Consider the following 24406-nt stretch of genomic DNA (forward strand, 5'->3'; position numbering starts at 1 on the left):
ATATTCAGGATTTTGGATTAAAATCAATCGACCAAAACTTACCTGTATTATTACTGATCTATGTTTACGACCTTATACATTATATAAACTTTTGTCACCGAAGAAGGCCATTTGTTGAGCCGAAATATTTGCAATTATTGTATAATTTATATCATCTGTTCAGTTTTTCCATCTTTGTGCAATGATATTCAACACTTTTTAGTGTTTTGTTTTCCATCTATTTATCGGTATTGTTACACAATCTTTCAGACTCATATAATTTTTCCTGTTTGTGTAGTATTGTCAATTTTGATGATCCAATACCTATTAAGTTTACTGGTTGGTAGATTCTTATAGACTCTATATATATACTGTTGCCTTTAGTTAGAAAGGAATATAACTTTGATGATGAATTTATAAATTATTAAAAAATCATAATTCAAAACCACCCAACAAAAGTAGTTTGTTTTGCTTATCTCATTTTAAGTCAACTTCGCCACATCGCTTTTCATATGGTTGTACATCCCATGTTTTTATTTTTGTTTTGTTTCGAGCGTTACTGCCGAAGGTTAAACCATATTCCATTAGACTGTTCAAGGTTTCTATGCACTCAACTATTTTGTAACACATTATATATATTATATATATTAAACCTCAAATTCAACAATGGTTATAATGTTACAATTTCAAGTTAACTACATTGATAATATTATCATTACAAGCAAATACTGTCAGATTATTACATGGCATTTTTCATATCGCATGTATTATCAGCCCTAGGTTCAATATCAGCCCAAGAGCCGCATGGCTCGAGGGCTGATATTGACCGAGAGCTGATAATACATGCGATATGAAAAATGCCATGTTATGATCTTTTTATCATATGCTTCAACAATGGAGAAAATAACAGATTCATTAATTAATCCTTTTACGTGTTTCCCAAATAGAAGTTAAAGAGTGAAAAGTTCACGGACGTCGAACCCCAAATTTAGAACATTCGGTATGAAATTTTTCTATTATATGCCAACAGAGAAGAAACCTATTTTAATATGGACGAATCGACAAAATATAAATTTAATGAACACTGTTTGGAAAAGTCAACTTTTTTTTTAAAGTACCTCAATTATGTTTGAAACTTTTAAAAATGCATTAATTTATTCAATAATTTTGTGTGTTATTTTTTTTTGGTGTTGTTTTACACAATATACTTTCCAGTATCCAAATAATTGTTTTGTACACTACTTTGTAATGTTTTTCATAGAAAACGTAGCATTGAGGTGCATTTTCCGGAATTTGCCGAGTATCACCGGAATGCCATGCGATAACGTTACGGAAAGGCATGTGATAACAATCGAAGCATGTGATAAACTTTTCATATCAGCCCGCTAATCACCATATCGGAAAAATATGGAATTTACGTTGATTTAATGCTATTATCATACAGTAAAAATCATGTGTTGTTTAGTCTAAGTATATGATAAATCTAAATATCCTATAAACTAAACATATCTAATACAATGCTACAACCGTTTTAAATTAGTTAATTCACATGATTCAATGAGGACAAATAAAAAAAAATATATATTTAACTGAAAATTAACGAGAATTAATATAACATGAGTAACATAAGTTCACTTTTGATATTCAATAGGAATGCGTATTGTACAAATAACATTACTCGTAAATTCTTTGAGAACTTGAGGATTTACTTTTTAGTGAGTCTCAAGTATAAAGTAGTTGTTCAGTTCAAATGCGATTGTGGAATAAAACCAAAAAAATCAAATATTGATGCACATATGAATGTCATATTTTTCAGTATAAAAATCCTACAATAGCTGGCAGTAATAAAAACAGCATATTTTGAGTAAGAATTGATGCAGCACTAATGTCGGGATCATACGAGATTTTGACAGTACGAGAATTAAGATCCTGAGTTGAACGGTAATTTTTCCCTATCAATGTTGTCCCAGAGGATTCTTGGTAACTGAGTCTGATCTTAGCCAACTGAAAAATAAAGGAGTAACGATAGTACAAATATATCATTATTGTCATTTTGTCTATGTCAACTATTCAGACTCGGATTTCTTTCGAAAAGATGTTTACTGTACGTATTACTATGTGTTTGTTAATTCTACATTGACTAGATGTATCGGGGGAGGGTTGAGATCTCACAAAACATTTTCACAGAACTAGCACACTTTTTTGGTTAGGGAGCAGGGTGCTGGATTTCATCGCTGTGTTGATGATCCATTGGTGGTCTTTGGCTGTTTTCTGTCCTATGGTCGGGCTGTGGTCTCTTTGACATTTTTTATTCTCAAATTTTATTTTAAATGATTTCTATCGATCAAATAAATAAATAACCTTTTTTCACCCGTTTTGTTACACTGTGCGTATTTCTATGCGAGAAACAGCTTGTCCAAGAGCTTTTTATATTTGGTAGCATTGTATATCACGTGACTTGACCGCTCAATTCTATACTATAATTTTGTGTCTTACTTACGTTTATAACTACATGTTTGTAAATCATTTATAAAAGTCATTTCTACTTAAAACAAACTTTTTGTCATAACTAGCAAATAATAAGAAACAAAAGTTACTTTGATTTCCGCATTAAGATGAACAGTCAAATATTGTTCTGTATCTTTGACGCGCAAATAATGAAAACCTATCATAACTTACTTGAGCACTTGAGATTGCAATTTTCTCAGTGAAAACTGTCCACTGAACAACTTCGTTACACCCTGGTGTTGTTAAACCTCCACTGTATCTCACAAACAATGATGTATTAACATTTTGAAATATTGCGTTAATCACAGGCGGTGATGACAAAGTAGCGGTTTGATCTATAAAAAAACCAACAATATAATTAATTGAAGTTTTCTATCCCCAATTTTCATTCTTTACTCTTTACGTATATATCTTTACTTAATTGGTATATACAATAGTAAAGAGTACGTGTATCCAGTATCAAAAGATGAACATTGTATCTATAACATTAACAATACCAGTTTTATTACACCGAATACGCTTTACGAGATATGTTTTATTGTTTCTTTAATGATGCCGAGACCAAATATATTCGAAGATACACAAAATAATACAAACGTTATAGCGCTGCAGGTTAAACTTAAAAGGACAAAAATAAAATAAAATTCGGACACCGGAATTAGACCTATTCATGTGGGGGATACATTGCTTAGTTTAAAATGATTACGATTTTTTTTATACATTAAATTCGAATATAGGAATCTTAGCTATACACGTGGGAGAGCCATTCCTTTAAATAAAACAACATGTATAAGTTCATGCCAGAAGTTTGGCTGCTGCACGGTAATACCCTCGGGGTTTTACAGTCCACCAGCAGAGAAATCGACACAGTGATAGCAATACCCAATGCTGTTAGACTTATTTTACTAATTATTATACTTCATTTGGCTTTTTTTACTTTTTTTATATTCGAGCGTCACTAGTGGGTTTTTGTAGACTAAACGCGCATCTGGCCCAAATACAAAAGTTTAATCCAGGTAATGAGATGATGAGTTTACTTAATCAGTATATGAACAAAGCTTTCAGTAGAACAGTCGTGATTGGAAAGAAGTAAATTTATAAATAAGATTACATCAACCTGTAACGCCTTCTATCCTATCCACTTACATGAACAATAACAAGGATTGACGTGTAAAGGTTCTATACAAAAGTTCAGAATATATATCAATTGGATTCTGTTTCCAAATCGAGAATGCATTTTTAACAGATTTACCTTCCATAAGGTTTGAAGAGACAGTGAAAAGTAAAATAAAAAAATAGTCTGTTCTTACACAGGTTGTATTCCTTTGTAAAACAATTGCAGAAGGTGGTTTTTGACAATAGACTATCCAATAAATAAAATGTGAAGAGTCATTCAATTTGATTGGTTAAAACCTTTTTACATGGAGTAACCGCAATGTCGGCAACAAGCTCCAGAGAGTTTCTTGATTATATAAACTAATCTCCAAATAAATTTTTCTGATTTTATTCTATTTTTTACTATTGTACAGTGAACATCACATGATAACTTAGTGAACATCACATGATAACTTTTGTTATTTGATAAAATTCCTACCTTTATTTGCAACGCTAGTTACTGCGTCAAGGAAGGGATCAAGGTTGGCGTTGTCTGATGGATACACCTGTAATGGTATAACACTTATATAATGGTATATCTTATCCAACTGCTAGTTGAAATTATAAAATTTCCTTGTATGCAAAATGAAAATTCAAAATATGCTACGATCTTTATCATATAGATTTTAAATTGACAATATAAGACAAAAAATAAAATAACAATTAAATGATGAATGATGAATGATATGTGCTGAAAATGTTTAATAAATATGAAATAATTCATTTATCAACAAGAGAGATGCGAAAGATAGCAAAAGAACATTCGCACTCATAAGTCGAAAATAAACTGACAACGCCGTGGCAAAAATAAAGACAAAAAGACAAACAACAAATTACAAAACACATTATAGAAAAGATAAGACTTACCATTAAAGAAAAGACCGAACAACTTGCGGTAGAGATATGTTTTTTATATGTTTTATTATAACCCCGATTTATATTCCAGTTAATATATTCAATCTAGTTTTGAAGTTTATTTTTGCACAAGATCCGTTTCACATACGATACTTATATACTAATATTGACGACTCGGAAGTTCATAAATCCTTCATATACTGATTGAATAGATATATGAAGATGTGGTATGATTACCAATGAGACAATTCTCCATTCAAGTAACAATTTATGAAAAATTAACCATTATAGATCAAGGTATGGACTTCAACACGGAGCCATGGCTCACACCGAACAGCAAGCTATAAAGGGCCCCAAAATTACTAGTGTAAAACCAGTCAAACGTGAAAACCAACGGTATAATCTATATAAAAACAAGAAACGAGAAACACTTATAAATCATATAAACAGACGAAAACCACTGAACATCAGATTCCTGACTTAGGACAGGTGCAAACAATTGCAGCGGGATCAAACGTTTTAATGGTACCAAACCTTCTCCCTTTTCTGAAACAATAGGATAACATCACAACATAGAAAGACACACTATTAACTATCAATTGTAAGACTTAACTCAATCAAAAAACGTAGGAACACAAATTAACAAACAATGAACGAATAAATTTGATCTGTGATACAATGCAAATACATAGTTAATAAAAATAAGGGTTGCATAATTTAGGTTAAAATAACCGCAACACACAATATCAGAAGATCATGAGGTTTCCTTTAAAAGTTCAGAAAGTTGCGAATAGTGGGTTAAGTATGGAATAGTTGAAGCGTTTAATTGTCCACCAAACAGAGTTCATCTGACCTTGACCTCATATGAATTGTTCAAAGGTCAACAATTAAGTTTTCATGTTTTTCTCCGCCTCTGAGGTCAAATATATTTGGTGTTTGGGTTAATGGAATGTGTACTGCCCTCTGACGTTGTTTATATTACATTGATCTTATTTTCAGGATTTATTGTTTGGTTAACGTTTATTTATGACCAAGATTTTTGCAGTGTCTGAAAATAATTAAAAGTACCTCGAAAAAAAATCCAAGGACAGCTAGTCCCTCTGCGGTTCCCGCTGCAGTACCAAGGTCACCTAATGACGCTTTGTAATGTACAAAATGAATCTGCAAAAAGATAGGTATATGTGTATGTTGTCTCTATTGTTTACCAAAATTTATGATCTCACTCCCGGACATAGAGGGAACATAGTCAACACAAATGATAACTTCTGATTAGGGCGAATTATAAAGGTAAAGAATAATTACGATACTTAATTGCCTCAGAATTCATCTGAAATTTTATAACATTTTAAATTTAAAAAAAACCTAATAATACCATAATTTATCGTTAGTGTATGTCGACTTAACATATAAACTGATGATTTGAGTTTCAATTGTAGTTATAACTATAACTTATACAACGTTTCTCTAATTAGAATTAATATCGTTAACCTTTGAAATTACATTCACATGAACTAATAGCTTTCTTACTTCAAGTGGAGACTGTTTTCCATCAACTGTGTGCTCGGATCCCGTTGAATCTGATGTTCCCCAGTGGAAATGAAACTGTGCTAAATTAAATGGTCCACCGTCTAGTCCTCCACCATTCAAAGTAACGGTGTCGTCTGCCATATCAACTTGAACTGAAGAATTGAGTAGTACCGCTTAGTCATATATTTGAAAGTCTAACATTATTTTTTCTTCAAATTTAAACAAGATTTTTGGCCTTTGTTAGTCTTGTAGGATTTATAATTCTAGTTAATTTATATGTTTTGGAGTATTGAATGGCCTCCATTATAACTGAACTAGGGCACATTTTAGGACATCAATGGAACAGTCAAAGCTGTCTGAGGAAAAGTTGGCATGAATAAGTTATAAAAAGTAAATACAATTGTTGTATAATCTGAAATTCTTCGATCAAAATAATAACTTAAATTTTCCTGGTACAAAACACTGATTGAATGGTACCACTGTAGACTGATAGTTAGCAGTGGTAACGTATCTGATATGGTTTATCGTTACTTACTTGTATGTCCGTTATTCTTAATATTTCCATATTTGCTGGCATCATCATAGTTTGTAAGGGTAAACTCTCCAAGTGAAGTGTCGACCGTAGCTGACGAAAGAACTATGTTGATTGGTGACTGACTAGTCCCTGTAGAACAAACTCCATCTGTCCAATCTAAAACAACAAAATAGGTATGTTAATAATTGGACAGCAAAATAAAAAAAGCATGCAGGTATTCGTAGAAAATTGAAATTTTACTCGTTCATAATAACAAATAAATCTCTGCAACAACAGATTTAACATGCATAAACTTTATAATACTATCATAATTAAGGCGAATTAATTATTCTTATTCTATTTAAAGTATCATTTTACTTTGAAATTCATAAGATAGAATTGAAAAAGAATATAACTGCTTACCATCTCCATTACTGTCATAATTATAACCTGTAATTATAAAATGTAAAATGTGAACATCAACTAGAAAGTTAGTCATGTAATAATTTATAATACTATAGAAAATACCAATTCTAGTCGTGCAAATTTAATTGGCTACATTGAGAGGTGACATAAAGGCTCAGTTCCCCTGCAAAAACCCCAAAATCCAAAATGGTAATTGATGTTGAAGTATACTTTAACTGTTTATTGAACTATTGGCTCACATTCCATGTCAATTGCATATATCCACTTCCCCTGACGACTCAGGGGATATAATAGAATGGATTAAGCGAGTCCCTATGAAAATTCAAAAACATATATCGGGTGTAAAAAACATCAAATAGTAAAATTATTTAGGAAACGAACATTTTATCGTATTCAAAATCAGGGACTGCATTTTTTGTTTGTTTACTTTGAAATTTTGTATTTTCTCCGATGAACTATAAAGTTTAAGGTAATGAGGATTTTTTTTGGAAATTTCAGAAGTATCGAACAAATCACAGATCCACGCATTGTATCATCATATATAATAAAACATAGAGTCTATGAGGAGCTTCGAAGGTTTTAACAATTTGCAAGAAACCGACTGTTAGTAATTTAGGAGAAGCATAGATTTTTATGACGAAAATGCCAAAGGTTTGTGAGAATGAAGATTTAGATTGAAAAAAACGTTTGAATTTGTTTAAATCTTACTATTAATTAATATATCACTTGGGTTATTATATTGCTAAATATATTTGAGATTTCTGAATCATGGAACTGCATATTCATTTCTTGTTTCTTTTAGTTCATGGAAACAATACCAATTCTGGTGATAAGTAAAACAATTAACATTATTTATTTTTTGAATGTTGGAACCTTGTTTACGACTTATCCAAAATCAAAATATTCCATTATGGCGGCTACACGTTCATTTTTATGTATATATTGGTTTTAAATTGACAATCATACATTGATGAAAATATTTATTGTAGAAATTAATATCTATAATTACTGTCAAAAATAAGGTTCAATATTTATTTTTCGTTTTAGATCATTTTGGTTTTCGTCGGACGAAAGTATTAAATATGATAAAAGACTGTTAGTCAATATGTAACGGTATATTGAAATACATTATAAAAATGTTGTATGAACTTGGGTGTATATTCTAGACATGGGGAAGATATCAAAATTGAATATGGTTTCCACACTCCATACACAATGGTCCTCGCCCTGCGCTTTTACTCCCTCGAAAAGTACATAAATAGTATTCATTGCCTGCTTTTGGAATCCACACATAGTAAAAAAAAGTTACGACAGTCTAAGAATTACAGAATAGACAACTATTCTGGTTTCAAAAAATCAAAGACTACGAAAACAGGTCACTTCATATAGGTCAGCTAATTCGTGACGTTGACCGTAAAATATATATGTTTCAAAATATTCATCTTTTATTAAGACCGGTTTTTATGCAGTACAAAAGCTAACTAGCTGTGTTTGTTCTGCATTCAGAGAGGCTTCAATTGTAAAGTACGTATTTGAATAAGATTGCTAACCTTTAGTGATAATTCATTGTTGTTTGTGATATAGAATACGTAAATATCACATGCTCTGATTGATTTGTATATTATATATCTATAATAGTTGACATTGAAATATTTTTTTAATTTATTTGTTTTAATAAATTCTATTCAACTATGTTCAAGGTAAAGTGTACTTATCAAAAGGAATTCAGAATAAATGAGCCGTTTCAGTGAAATTAAACATTTTGGCATGTTGAAGGGGCATTAGCTGCGTTTTGAATTAAAATTAAAAATGGGGATTCTTTTTGTTTCATGCATTATATAACCAGAGGCTCTAAAGAGCCTGTGTCGCTCACCTTGGTATATGTGAATATTAAACAAAAGAAGCAGATAGATTCATGACAAAATTGTGTTTTGTTGATGGTGATGTGTTTGTACATCTTACTTTACTAAACATTCTTGCTGCTTACAATTATCTCTATCTATAATGAACTTGGCCCAGTAGTTTCTGTGGAAAATGTTAGTAAAAATTTACAAATTTTATGAAATTTGTTAAAAATTGACTATAAAGGCCAATAACTCCTTAGAGGGTCAATTGACCATTTTAGTCATGTTAACTTATTTGTATATCTTACTTTTCTCAACATTATTGCTGTTTACAGGTTATCTCTATCTATAATAGTATTCAAGATAATAACCAAAAACAGCAACATTTCCTTAAAATTACCAATTTAGGGGCAGTAACCCAACAACGGGTTGTCCGATTCATCTGAAAATTTAAGGGCAGATAGATGTTGACCTGATTAACAATTTTACCTCAGTCAGATTTGCTCTAAATGCTTTGGTTTTTGAGTTATAAGCCAAAAACTGCATTTTACCCCTATGTTCTATTTTTAGCCATGGCGGCCATCTTGGTTGGTTGACAGGGTCACAGGACACATTTTTTCAACGAGATATCCCAATGATGATTGTGGCCAAGTTTGGGTTAATTTGGCCCAGTAGTATCAGAGGAGAAGATTTTTGTAAAAGATTACTAAGATTTACGAAAAATGGTTAAAAATTGACTATAAAGGGCAATTACTCCTAAAGGGGTCAACTGACCATTTCGGTCATGTTGACTTATTTGTAAATCTTACTTTGCTGAACATTATTGCCGTTTACAGTTTATTTCTATCTATAATAATATTCAAGATAATAAACCAAAACAGTAAAATTTCCATAAAATTACCAATTCAGGGGCAGCAACCCAACAACGGGTTGTCCGATTCATCTGAAAATTTCAGGGCAGATAGATGTTGACCTGATAACAATTTTCACCGGTGTCAGATTTGCTCTAAATGCTTTGGTTTTTGAGTTATAAGCCAAAAACCGCGTTTTACCCCCTATGTTTTATTTTTAGCCATGGCGGCCATCTTGGTTGGTTGTCCAAGTCACAAGACACATTTTTCAAACTAGATACCCCAATGATGATTGTGGCCAAGTTTGGTAAAATTTGGCCTGGTAGTTTCAGAGGAGAAGATTTTTGTAAAAGTTAACGACGACGGACGCAGGACGACGACGGACAACGGACGCCGGACGCCAAGTGATGGGAAATGCTCGCTTGGCCCTATAGGCCAGGTGAGCTAAAAAAGCGGAATTTTGAAATAACATTTTAACATAAGCAGTCCGTTTGACCCAAATTTGTCAGAATTAGCTACAATAACATGATTGATGTATTATTGACTTGCAAGTCAATAATTTCGCCTTGTTTTTTGTAATTTGGACATAAGTTTATACGTTACTACTCAAATGTGAGAATTTCAGTCAAATCGATGAACACGAAATTGGCAGCTACTGCACCCTTGATTTCAAAATGATTTTCAAATTCAAATTCAAAAATGGTGTTAGAGATTGCAAAAGGGGTCAAGTTTAATATCTACGATTTTCACTTCTACGGTTCAGGAGTTATGGTCCTTAAAATAGAATTATAAAATGCACTTTATGTCGTTTCTGTGTTTTAATCTATGAAACCTTCAATCATTGTTTTCAACATCTTAATAATGACAAAATGGAGGTCAATTATAAATTAATGATTTTTCCTTTTGCAATTAGACTTATGGTCTTTGCTTATTTGGAAAATAAGCACAGAACGTTGCAGATCAAATTACCCTAAAAGAGCCTTCAAAATACAGAAATCTCAATTTGCTCACAATTTGACTGTTGATTTTCTTGCAAGTACTGCGAAAAGAAAAAAATACAATAAACTACTGATTTATTGTGTATTAAAGATGTGGTTTGTCGTTTGGTCGATTGGCGATTTTTCCCATGGCTTTGTATGTTTCTCGACTTATAGTGAGTTTGGATATCACTTTCGTATCTTCACTTTCTTTACGCAAGGCGTTGAATTTAAACGTAAATTCGTTATAACGTTTTCATATATGGTTAAATGCTACATGAGTGCTTCCAAGAAAAGTAAGCTGCAAATGTAACAATGCACCATCGGTCAGCTAACGCATTACCTAGCTAATAAAAATGTTTAAGTGGTCAGACCATAAATTCAATCTTTAAAGTAAATAATTTACCAGAATAATCATGTGATTTGTAATTGTACCCAATGTGGCATTTTAAATGAGTGGGCGATTCGCAGGTGATGCATGCACATGAGTAGATAGTTATCAAATGTACCAGGATTAAAATTAAGATTTAGTACGCCGACGGGCGTTTCGTCTACATAAGACTCATCAGTGACGCTCATATCGAAATATTTATAAAGCCAAACAAGTACAAAGTTGAAGAGCATTAAAGATCCAAAATTCCAAAAAGTTGTGCCAAATACGGCTAAGGTAATCTATGCCTGGAATAAGAAAGTCCTTAGTTTTTTTTCGAAAATACAAAGTTTTGTAAACAGTAAATTTATAAAAATGACCACATTATTAATAGTCATGTCAACATCGAAATGTTGACTACTGGGCTGGTAGAAACTGATTCCAGTCGACACATTATCCATTCTTATTACTATTTGAGTTCGTGCATTTTTGTTTGTTACCCTGATTTGTAGATCGATTAACTATTGTTGCATTAAATCACTTATCACCAGTATTTATATATATCACACATATAGATATTATCATGACCCCCCCTTTTTATGTACATTTTATCACTTAACATACTATGCTGCTTATGAATTTGACATAACTGTTTCTTAAGCTTAAAGCAAACCTTATTGATTATACTAAAAAAAAACTTTCTGTTACAGGGATAAACAACCTAACGTAAACGTATTTGTATATTCAGCGTTTGCATTGATACGTTGCATTTACGAAAAATATTATAGTATTTGTTGTATTTCAATATATCTTGATTTAAACTTTTAACACACCCTACAAGTAAATATGTAAATGGTGTCCAATTTACAAATACAATTACAATGTCAGAGTACTATGTAAATGAATTGTATGCCAGTCTTTGAACTGGTCAATGGGTTACAATAGTTCTTTTGTATGATTCAAAAATAAATTATTGTATCTTTGCTCAGACCAGTTTTATGCAGTACAAAAGTTTAATACATGTCTTTGTTTTTGAATCTATTAAACCTTAAGAGGCTTTAATTTGAAGTATGTATTTAAGTTAAATAGCTGACCCATGATATCCAAAAGATAAATGCATTATAGATTAAAAGTTGTCTATAATTTTTATTTTTATCTATTTATTGTTCATATTCAATTAAAAAATGATCAAGGTTAAACGTATTTCATTAGATTGAATTACAGTTTAGGAACCGTGTCACAGAGGTTCTAGTCTTTGTCAAGATGTACTCTTTAAGGAACACTAGCTACGAGATGTATAAAATATGTAAAATATAATTTGTTTTGTTTACTTATGAAAGTGAAATACTGAAATATGAATTAGCTTTGAGCAGCCAGTATGGTTCAAATTGTCAAAAAAAAAAAAAGCTGAGAAACATTTATGATGACTTATTCATTGGCAAATGAATAATTCGACCTCATTGAATCATTATCAATGTGAATTTCAATTTAACCCGTTATGAAGAGATAGAAAATACACGAATAGTGCGCGTTGGGCTTCTAAGGTAAAAGAATGTCAGAATTGAAAGTGAAACAAAAATAAATTATTTTATTGGTAGATTCGATCCATCAAATTCATTCTTTTACAGGTAAAAACGATGTTAAACATACATTTTTAATCTATAATATGAAATAAAACAGACCTAGAAAAAAAGCAATTTCACGAGTTCGTTGTCTATTTTTACCAATATTTATGTTTATATTGCTTCTATGACCATCGGAGGTCTTCGGAGGTGAACTCGATAGTTAGTTAGATGGATTCTAGACTTAAATACAAACGAAACTAAACTACATATTATCGATCCCTAGATCTCTAAATTGTTTATTTTAGACTTTTCGTAATTTGAATAAATGCTTTACATTGTCGTAAACCAAATATGAGTATTTCAGTCAAATCGGTGAACATGAATTTGACTTATACTACAAATTACATAATAATCTATTTATGTCTTCAATTTATAAAAAAAATGTAAATAACATTGTAATACAATTAAAACGTTCTTGAAGCAACTTTTCTCAAAACTAATCCATATATGTTCTGATAACATTAACAATTGGCTTTATATATATTTCAATTTAATACAAAAAAAAAGTGAGCCGAGTTTGTTTTCTTAATGAATTAGCATGCAAGCATGAATTGACTAATAAATGAAGGACATTTCTTAATATATATTCGACAATGATTCTTAAGTTTTCATCTACATTTATTCTTTCCGTACGAAATATTTAATCACTTTTATTAAAAAAAATAAAAATGCAGTTTCTCACTTCTTTTGGTTTTAAAAAGTCTAAAGAAATGGGAAGACCATTTTGTATTAGTATTGTGTATAAAATGTATATTATATCCCAAAACCATTAGTGTATAAGCCCGACCGTTGATGCGGCGGCTGTTACTTAGTTGTTAGTTTGGGTTGTATACTTTAGTCTTATATCGCTGTTTTTGTTTTTGGCCACAAATGTATGTTTCATTCGACTTACAAATTTTAAGTATTCCCTTTTTGTCTTTGACACTTTCTTAAAATCTTAATACAAATATACAGAAGTTAGTTTGCTTAAGGTTCATATAAACGAATATAACAAATCAACTATATATTCAGTTTTTAGATTTTGCAAATTGAGTCTACTTTTACCAAAGACGCGACTTCGAAAACGAACTTGAGTATTTTTGAGTGTGAATTCACATTACTATAAGACGTGTCACGGTACTTTTCTATCCCAAATTCATGTATTTGGTTTTGATGTTATATTGGTTATTCTCATCGGATTTTGTCTAATGCTTAGTCCGTTGCTGTGTGTGTTACATTTTAATGTTGTGTCGTTGTTCTCCTCTAATATTTAATGCGTTTCCCTCAGTTTTAGTTTGTTACCCCGATTTTGTTTTTTGTCCATAGATGTATGAGTTTTGAACAGCGGTATACTACTGTTGCCTTTATTGAGTAAAGTTAATTTGTCTTGAAAACGACAGACATTTTCCATACAAAAATAGAAGATCACAATAACAAGGGGTGGCCTGATAGGCTTTTCAAGGAAAAGAACTTTTGAATTATTTAATGTTCGGTTATTTCAGAAGCATATTTAACAATGGCAATGGTAGATTAATACAGATATTGTCTTAACATTTTTGCAAATGCTTAGACTATGTGGGAAAAAACGTTTGTTACAAAAATATATCCTAATGTTAAAAAAATAAAAACCCCAAAAAACGAACAATTCGAACCAGTGATTTTGCATCAATATATGAAGCGTTTGTTGTTACTTTGTTGATTTTCATATTTTGATGCATAGTGTAAGGCTGGTACACTAGTGATGCCTAGATTGACATGTTATATTCTAATAAAGAAGATACAAAGTAACGATACATCATAAGTCAACTAGCGCTCTACGTAGTTTAAGTAGTTAAGAGCTTATCAGAACAACGTAATTACAGTCATTATACAATCGCCAATGTCCTTTATACATTTACATCATATTGTATCAACCAATTAAAACATATTCTGTACAAAAAGACAGATACTTTTATTTAAACTCTATTCAGTGTAATTCAAATCGATATTTGACAGAAATGCTTGGTATACAAAGATCCAATTTCAGACTCGAATGTCATAAAGGATCCGGAACAAAGTTTTTAAAAGACCGTCGCATACGATAAATTGAATTGTTTTAAGTCAGTATCTATTGGGACCACAATGTTCGTCATCTTTTTGACATGGCAAGAATCAAATTTTTTTTACAATCCATTGATGTAAGGATTTGCGTTTGCGGACTTGACTAGTTTCACGACATCAACGAACATGTGCACGTTTGTGTATTTGGATCACAACTAGTCCAAAATTTTGTCTTTGTGTCGAATTTGTGTTGGAAAATCCTATAACGCAGTGTCTGTGCAGAAACTTTTGTATACTAGCATCAGTGGTTGTATCAATGAGTTCATAATAAATCTAGTAGAATGAACAATGGGATACATCGATCTTGAACGGAATAACAGGGGCATTGCCCAACACTTCTAAGACGACACTGATTTCATTAATTTCATCACTGTCAAAGGCGTGAAATTGTTCATAGTGAACGTTGAAATGTTAGGAGACTTCAAATCGATAATATCCAGTCTGCAGACGATCGACGAGGTTGATACTTGTAGCAAGGTCCAATCTTTTCATAGAAATATTTCAAAATTGTAATGACAATCGCCTGTTTAGCATCCTAGTTTTATACGCGATAAATTCATAGGTGATTAAACTAGAAATAGTTATCAAAGGTACCAAGATTATAATTTAGTACGCCAGGTACGCGTTTCTTCTACATAAGACTCGTCAGTGACGCTCATATTAAACTATTTGTAAAGTCAAACAAGTACCAAGTTGAAGAGCATTGAGGCTCCAATATTCCAAAAAGTTGTGTCAAATACGGCTAAGGTAATCTATGCCTGGGATAAGAAAATCCTTAGTTTTTCGAAAAAAATCTAAAATTTTGTAAACAGGAAATTTATAAAAAAAAGACCTCTTTATTGATATTCATGTCAACACATAAGTGTTGACTACTGTGCTGGTGATACCCTCGGGGACGAAAAGCATGAATAGTTTTGTCAGCAGGGTAACTGTTCAATCTTTATTTTTTTATGTCTTTAAAAATACACTGGGGGAAATACTCATACAAGCATTTTGTAATTTAAAAGACACCACTGATTAGATATTTAACATGTTTTAGGTATGGTCAATTTTATCTTTAAAATAAATTGACCAATGCGTTTCTATTTTTGCAGAGTGTTAGTATACCATTCTGTTTGTTTGCTGTTTATTTAAACACTGATTGTGTCTAATAGAAAATAAAGTTTGCTATCATATCAAAATGTAGAACTGATTGTTGTAAGTTTGCTTTGTCTTCTGTGCGTACATTAAAAGGCAACTGCTATAAAGTAGGATATCAAATACAAAGTATTTTTACTTCAAATTATTTGAATATTGAACTTTCGCTTAAACAATGTAACCTTTGAAATCAATATCATAGTATTTGTTATATTAATAATGCGTTTACGTTGTCAAAATATATGTTTGACTTATTATACACCATTTAAGTGAATCTACAATAGAGGATAATTTCAGAATACCATGTTAATAAATTGTGTGCGAAACTTACCAATGGTCACGGGGTTGAAATATAGATCGTATATGTAATCATAAAACATTTTTTTTCAAAAGATTCTTGTTTCTTTGTTAAGACCGGTTTTAATGCAGTACAAAGGTTGAATACATGTTTTTGTTACTTTTACAGAGACAAATAAAACAGTTAACCCCGGTTTTTATGCAGTCGACTAAAGTTGAATAAATGTTTTGTTAAGCATTTAGAGAGTAAAGATCGTGTTTAAATAAAATTACTAACCCCTAATATTAATGTATTGTCAACTGTGACAAAAAATGTATGTATCATATATATGTGATAGTCGTCATTAAGGTATTTATCTATCTATTCATTTTTTCATGTTGAATGTGATGATGCTCAATGACAAAGGGTATAGATTATCAAGATCAATTTACTGTATATGTACCTGGTCAAAGTTTTTAGACTTGGACATGCTGAAATCATCAGAAAATAAAAAAAATAAAAAATACATTTATTTTTCTAATTTTTTAAAAGACTGAAAGAAGACTCGTTATGTAAATGAACACTTAAGAAGAATACAAAAAAGATAAACTTTTTCATACTGTACCTATTTTCCAAGCTGATCCATAGATTTATCTGATAATTTTAAAAGTTGAATTAAGATAAATTTCCTTTTCAGTGACGTCAAGTATTTATAGACAATTACAGTTGGCCGAATTATTATTTTTGTTATTATAGTAATTATTGATATATTCCATTTTATAGTTGTTATATATCTTTCTGAAATAAACAGTTAACACTGCATGTACTCCATAATATATATATATCAGAATTTCGTGTATATTTTAGCCTAGACGCCATCTCATTAACTTGGGAGATGACCACCGGAGGCGGCAGATTGTCATTCAACCCGATATAAACATGAACTTAAATATAAATAAATAGGGACCTCGTGCAATTGGATCTTTTTTGGTCTGTTTGGTTTAATGTTATATGTTAAATAAAAGGTAAATATAGATTTTACCTGTATAAGACTGATTTTTTGGTGTGGATCGAATCAGCCAAAGTAATGGTTCATCTTTGTTTCACTTTCAATATTGACATTCCTTTCCTTTTAATGGCTGACCACGATTACTACATGCGTACGCAATCTTTAGCTTTTGGGTTAAATTGAAGGTCACATGTATATAAATCCAATGAGGTCGAATTATTCACTTGCAAGTGAATGATTCATCAACAATGTTTCTTGAACCAAATTGGTTGCTAAAAACGATTTTTTATTTCATCATTTCACTTATATTAATTATTGAACCAAACACAATCATATTTTAATTTTTCATATCTCGTAGCTAGTGTCCCTTTAACTTATATGGTTGTTTTAAAAATTCGCGAAGCATGCATTATTTGATTAGTGTTGACCTTGTGTACCAGGTTAATGAGTTATAACTGTAAAGCTATATCATTGGGTAATTTGTCAACAACACACTCGTTTAAATAGATATCGCAGATCTCATCAAGCTATTGGTATCAATAAGTAAATGAGATACTAGTATAATGAAAGGACTTTGCAGTTATATATTATTATCTTTAAATTTTTAAAATTAGAAAAATGAAGACACCAGTAGGTTAACGTTATTCAATTCTCAGAAACAGCAGCAATAAGTTCGAAATACCATTAACGCCTCGATATGTCACAAGAAGAAAAACAATAACAGTAAATCGCGGCGATATAACATTTTTTTGCTGAGGCGGAGTAAAGCAAATGCCAATCAATCAATCTATAGAAGTAGCTCTAATACCTGTGAATTTCGTATCAAAGGTACGTGTTTAAACAACTGTGAAATAGAAAGTGACTGAACGGGTATACCTATATACACTAACGGTTCAAATCATTGACTGCAACGTAAGTCGTTAAAATATGCATTCATATTAAAAAATAACAACTAAAGATTAAAAGGTTCTTTGAGGTTATGTTTACGTCTTCCTGAAACATTGAACTATGGGAAATCAAGGTTGTCTTGCTTCAGTACAGACCATTATATTTTAGGGGGTAAGAGGGGTCCTGATCCCGAAATTCCGGGCTTAACAACACGAAATCCCGAGGTACCCAATTTAGATAAATTCAAATCCCGAAATCCCGAAATTCGAAAAAAGAATTCCCGGATCCCGAAAGGGTCAATCCCGAAATCCCGAGCTTCAAAAACTTTATCCCGAAGTCCCGATAAAGGTCCTATCCCCCCTCATTTTACATTTTCGATATAATAATGTCGAAAAACAAGCGCATATAGTCAAATAATCAAACCAACTAATCGTAATCGGTGGTAGGACTTATTTCTGTGAACTGATTCATAGGTAGTACGAGTATGATTTTACAAAGTTTTAGGAGTGAGGTGGTCTTTGATAGTGTTTACTCTGGAGCTATAATATATGTATTTATTAAGGGTAGCACAATACAAAGATTTTATGACTCCAACTCTCAAGTTTTAAAATGCTGTAACTTTCTTAATAATGCTTGAAAATTTATAAAAGTGGTAGTTTTGGACAGCTAACAGATTACTCTTTCAAATCAATACAATGTTAGTATTATGCTACAATTATGTAACCAATTATAATGTTAACTGTGTCTAAAATATTTTTTTATCAAATTTCCACTTTCAAATGAAATTAGCTTCTGCTTAGGTATCCCTAGAGGGTTGATTTTATTATATGTTGTTTCTATGGCCATTATTTACAAAAGGGTGTCTCAGATTTCAGATAGAATGTATAGAACAAATTTTACACCTATTCAAACATTTTCTTCTTTTATGTGGTTAAGTTGTTTACACCAATTAGAGATTTATGAGAGCATGGAATACCATAATGACAATTTGAGACACCCTTTTGAAGCCCAAGATTTATATAAAAAAAAATTGTATAGTTAAAGAGATGATAGAGCTAAATACATTCAAATGAGATTCAAATGAACTGACCCAGATTTTGCCACTTATTACATTATGATTGCATAAAAAAAATATTGCAACCGTTTAAAAGATTAATCTTTTATCTTTAACCCATTTCTCTGACGTCAGTCTATTGTTCTAACAGTGGATTATTTTTCAAGAATCCACTGGCCACCATGTTAACTTAAGATAACTTATATCATAACTTTAAACTTTTAACTTACGGCATGTGATATTCTCAAAAACGAGTGACTAATGAAAGATTCGAACTCGCGCGTATTTTCGTCAGTAAAGTCTGTAGTCTATGCATGATACCACTAGACCACGAGTGCCGAATTACTAATTAAATATCACTCTTATATCGTATATCTGTCAATGCATGTCAATATACTGAATTTCAGTCTTTTTGCTATCTAATAAAATATCTACACAGGTGATTTTTAAATCAATGAATTGTAAATATTACTTATTAGTACAATTCCTTAATAAAATAAACATCCATGTACACATTACACTTATGACTTTTAATGTACAAGGCCTTTCCCTTTTGATCATGGCAAATGCTTAATTTTGGTTTTAGTATTAAAATGATATCATACCATGATCACTTAGTTTTTCTTTGTTTGATTATATAAATCAACATCTTACTGACTCTAATTTTAATAAAGAGTGATAAGCTTTGACTACAAAACTACTTCTTTGGCGGCAAAACTAGATACAAAATCGTCAACTTTATAGTAAAAATGAAATAAAGATACCCCTAAGATTAAAAACAATATTATGGACTTTCCGAATTGATTTCTCTGAGTTCAGTTTTTTTGTGATTTTACTTTTTAGTAGAGAAAAATATTGCAAAAAAATCATTCAGGATACTAGGCTTGAACTTGGCACTGTTGATATCACAATTTTTTTTTACCATGCCAACGACTAGACGATCACGGCTATGAACAGCTTACATGATACTCTGCAAAATTGAATACCTTATATATTGTACATTTGTAATAAGAGCAAGTCTGCTTGGGTTTCAGAATGAGTACCACAAATAATACTAGTTCATTAACTGATTGTCGATGGATGCCAAATGAAATAATGTTACAATAATCAAAAGATAATGAAAGGGAACCATTTTACACAAAATGTATATATAATTTTTTAAATAAGACTAATCACTTGTATTTATCTTATCATCAACTGGTTTCTAGAGAAGTGATGTTACTGTGACATTTTCACTTCAATAAGATTTAAAATGTTTAAGTCATTTTTAATGTGTGTTGTAAACCTAATCAATTGGGAGATATTGACGACATTAACTGCTCATTCGGTTGCTAAAAACTATATATGTAAATATTAAAGGTTTCTAAATGTTGGTAGTCAAATTTTTTTAACTTTCAAAAAAAGATTAAAAAAATTACGTATATTAATTATATGTCTTTTTGAATGAATTATAAATACTAAAATCTAATCAATATAGATAATTTGTAATGCTTAAACATAGATTGAAATAATTATTTACAAATATAAAATCTGGTAATAATAAGGGAAGATAACAACACATTTAAGTTAAATTTAACTTATATTAAGTTATATAAAAATGTGAACCGTGTGGATCTAATCATTTCCAGCTATCAGAGAATAAAAAAGACAAAATACGAAATCATGTTCATGAAATTCCGTTGATTCATTGTCAGATCATGAAACAGATAGTCGTTTTACTAGAAATGGGTTAAGCTAGAGAATTGATAAGAAGTAGTGGATTCGAAAACGATAATCAACTCGCGACTAAAGTCGCTCGTTGATTATCGTTTACGAATCCACTACTTCTTATCAATTCTCTACTACATCTATATATACCTCTTTTATTATTTTCTATGCATTCATAAGAAAGTTACAGCATTTTAAAAGAGAGTGATTGGCAGTAAAAAAATCTTTGTATTGTGCTACCTTCAATCTATTTGTAGTCTCTTTTTAATCAACTGAATAGTCCCAATTGTCTCGTATATTACTGCATTGAAGTTGTGTTCTTTTTACATATACATATGCTCATGTATTGCGGATTGTTTTGTTAAATACATTAATTTTGAATGGCATATTGAACAGGATTTAAAACTTTCTAAAATTCGTATGTTAAGAGTCTATACAATAATCTTACAACCAAATTATCAACAATTTTAAATACTTTGGATTATATAAAAATATGTTTAGTGCTACATAAAGTTATTGCTATTATATACATAATTGCAAATTTCGCGTTTTAATAAAATTTTACATCGAAGGATGTCCTTACAACCCTGAATTAATTCAATCAGTTATAATTTGGTCAAATGTTAGAAAATACATCAACATTTTGTTCACAATTTTATGTATACGATTACATGTTTGTGAATCAATGATAGAAAAGATTAAAGGATTTTTAGAAAATGGCCCAGGTGTGAAATTTATCAAGGAAGTTAGGTTCTGCCTCTCTGAATTGGAGAAAACAATGAACTTAGCATACAATATCATCTAATAGTTAACCTGGTGCAAATAAGAAAACTCTGTTAATAGTTAATTAAAAAACAATTTAAACATATTAAAATAATCATTTCAGCTATTTAAACAATAGTTTATATTAACATAAATTTCATTCTAAATTTCTGTTGTTAGTAACCACAAAGCATATTCATGTTTCATTTTTGTAAACTAAAAGGATATCGACAAATTGTAATCTAACAAATCGTGGGTTAAATACCTATCTAAATTCATAAAAAATACATTTTCATATTATTTCAAAAATAATTATGATAAACATAATAACAATCTATAACAATATGTTAATCTAAATATGCAAAATGTAAATAGGAATGAAATTGATAACGATTACAGAAAAAAGACCGTGATAAAAAGTTATTGTTTCTAAAAAAAACCCTGGTATTATTTAACTTTTGAACGCGGGAAAAGTTTATGATATTATTAAATGCCTTAATTGCTGCCCTTGCTTGTGTAATTAAAAATCTATAATTTGTACTGATCAAAATATGCATACTGTAAGATACATATTTTGTTGAAGAAATGTTAGTAAATAGTAAAGAGAATAATAACATTTAAAACAAAATGTTATTGTTTCTTAAAAAAAAAAGAACTTTTGTATTAGTCAACTTGTGGGAAAAGTGTATGTCATTATCAAAAGACTTACTTGCTCCCAATGCTTGTGTAATTAAAATAAGAAGAAAAAATAAATTTTGTAGTTCCATTTTCTTAAAAGTATTCCGAAGTAAATCTTGGTAATATTCGATCTATTAAAATTTTTATATATCACACAGATATAAGTATAATCGTCAGCCGCACCAGCATAAATCAAAGGCGATTATTTTGACCGTGACAAATTTAATGTTGTAAACATAGATATACCTTACTTTGGGTTGATACTTAAAATCTATAAGAAGGCTGAAAATTTCAACGTTCAAATTTTTTCGTGTCTCATTTGATTAATAAGTACTTATACCTATAAGTTCGTAGATTTTGAAGTTTTTAAACACTATGTTAATAACAATCATGATAGTATTGTTTTATTATCTCATTCGAACCATATTAGCTGTCCTTTTGATGTATACCACACACCTTTTATTCGTTTCAATAAACTATTGAACTATTGTGTCTGTTAAATTAATAAAAGGATATGTGGGGTACAGTATTTGCATAAAAGATAGGAAAAAGCGAAACAAATTTTGAGGATTTCAACTAACAATCTTCCATTCGCTACTTTTTTCGGAAAAATATTTTGTTGTAAATATGTTACAACCACAGCCATAAAAGTACAGCATTTTATCAACTTTCACAAACCCAATCTCAATAAAAATTGCCAAAGAACACGTATTCAAAGTGTCCTTCACATATATAAAAACGCAACGCAATTTCTCGCTCACTGTTGCACACAGTAAACATCCGGAAGTGCTTCATTTAAAAAAGGTATGCACGATAAACACTTTTTTTCATATAAATAAAATATAAATAAGTATTCAATTCTATTAATTACATTTTTATGCTAAACACATGAAAATAAGAGTTGTATCCAGGCAACTTACAAGTAAGTATCAAGTGCTTAGTTCTGTTGTTAGTAACCACAAAGCATATTCATGTTTCATTTTTGTAAACTAAAAGGATATCGACAAATTGTAATCTAACAAATCGTGGGTTAAATACCTATCTAAATTCATAAAAAAAATACATTTTCATATTATTTCAAAAATAATTATGATAAACATAATAACAATCTATAACTATATGTTAATCTAAATATGCAAAATGTAAATAGGAATGAAATTGATAACGATTACAGAAAAAAGACCGTGATAAAAAGTTATTGTTTCTAAAAAACAAATGGTATTATTTAACTTTTGAAAGCGGGAAAAGTTTATGATATTATTAAATGCCTTAATTGCTGCCCTTGCTTGTGTAATTAAAAATCTATAATTTGTACTGATCAAAATATGCATACTGTAAGATACATATTTTGTTGAAGAAATGTTAGTAAATAGTAAAGAGAATAATAACATTTATAAAAAAATGTTATTGTTTCTTAAAAAAAAAAGAACTTTTGTATTAGTCAACTTGTGGGAAAAGTATATGTCATTATCAAAAGACTTACTTGCTCCCGATGCTTGTGTAATTAAAATAAGAAGAAAAAATAAATTTTGTAGTTCCATTTTCTTAAAAGTATTCCGAAGTAAATCTTGGTAATATTTGATCTATTACAATTTTTATATATCACACAGATATAAGTATAATCGTCAGCCGCACCAGCATAAATCGACCAGTGATTATGACGGTTTAAAATCCTGCATTATATACTAGCGAAGCTTTCCCAAGGCTGTTACGCCTAATGGTTTTGGGTTCAAACGAATATGTGACCAAATACGTTGTTTTAACCCGATACTGGACACAATATTAAAGGTTTAAATCATATTTTATATACGACTTTAAAAAAAAAAGAAGGCGATTATTTTGACCGTGACAAATTTAATGTTGTAAACATAGATATACCTTACTTTGGGTTGATACTTAAAATCTATAAGAAGGCTGAAAATTTCAACGTTCAAATTTTTTCGTGTCTCATTTGATTAATAAGTACTTATACCTATAAGTTCGTAGATTTTGAAGTTTTTAAACACTATGTTAATAACAATCATGATAGTATTGTTTTATTATCTCATTCGAACCATATTAGCTGTCCTTTTGATGTATACCACACACCTTTTATTCGTTTCAATAAACTATTGAACTATTTATTGTATCTGTTAAATTAATAAAAGGACATGTGGGGTACAGTATTTGCATAAAAGATAGGAA

The 24406-nt window shown here is 30.4% G+C and overlaps 1 protein-coding gene across 2 annotated transcripts; it reads right to left on the reverse strand.

The window, feature by feature from the left end:
* Positions 1 to 596: 596 nt before the first annotated feature.
* On the reverse strand, positions 597 to 23875 carry LOC139481674 (carbonic anhydrase 1-like). Of its 2 annotated transcripts, none has more exons than XM_071265148.1 (8): positions 23706 to 23875; positions 6962 to 6988; positions 6560 to 6715; positions 6025 to 6176; positions 5566 to 5658; positions 4082 to 4148; positions 2659 to 2822; positions 597 to 1983 (listed from the first exon to the last, which is right to left on the reverse strand). In XM_071265148.1, the coding sequence occupies exons 1-8, from the start codon at positions 23761 to 23763 to the stop codon at positions 1792 to 1794; spliced, it is 909 nt and encodes a 302-aa protein (XP_071121249.1). In that variant the 5' UTR covers positions 23764 to 23875; the 3' UTR covers positions 597 to 1791. The 2 variants fall into 2 exon arrangements, with proteins under 2 accessions (XP_071121249.1, XP_071121243.1); XM_071265142.1 differs by lacking the exon at positions 23706 to 23875 and adding an exon at positions 22254 to 22410.
* Positions 23876 to 24406: the final 531 nt, after the last annotated feature.

Source organism: Mytilus edulis, chromosome 1 (genome assembly GCF_963676685.1).
Source record: "Mytilus edulis chromosome 1, xbMytEdul2.2, whole genome shotgun sequence".
Lineage (NCBI taxonomy): Eukaryota > Metazoa > Mollusca > Bivalvia > Mytilida > Mytilidae > Mytilus > Mytilus edulis.

Excerpts from the sequence above, each read along its gene's own strand:
- LOC139481674 (XM_071265148.1), bottom strand. The coding sequence starts at position 23,763 with ATGGAACTACAAAATTTATTTTTTCTTCTTATTTTAATTACACAAGCA. Across the intron at positions 6,177-6,559 it reads TAAGAATAACGGACATACAA|TTCAAGTTGATATGGCAGAC; the intron begins GTAAGTAACGAT and ends TCAATTCTTCAG. Across the intron at positions 5,659-6,024 it reads GAAAACAGTCTCCACTTGAA|ATTCATTTTGTACATTACAA; the intron begins GTAAGAAAGCTA and ends ATCTTTTTGCAG.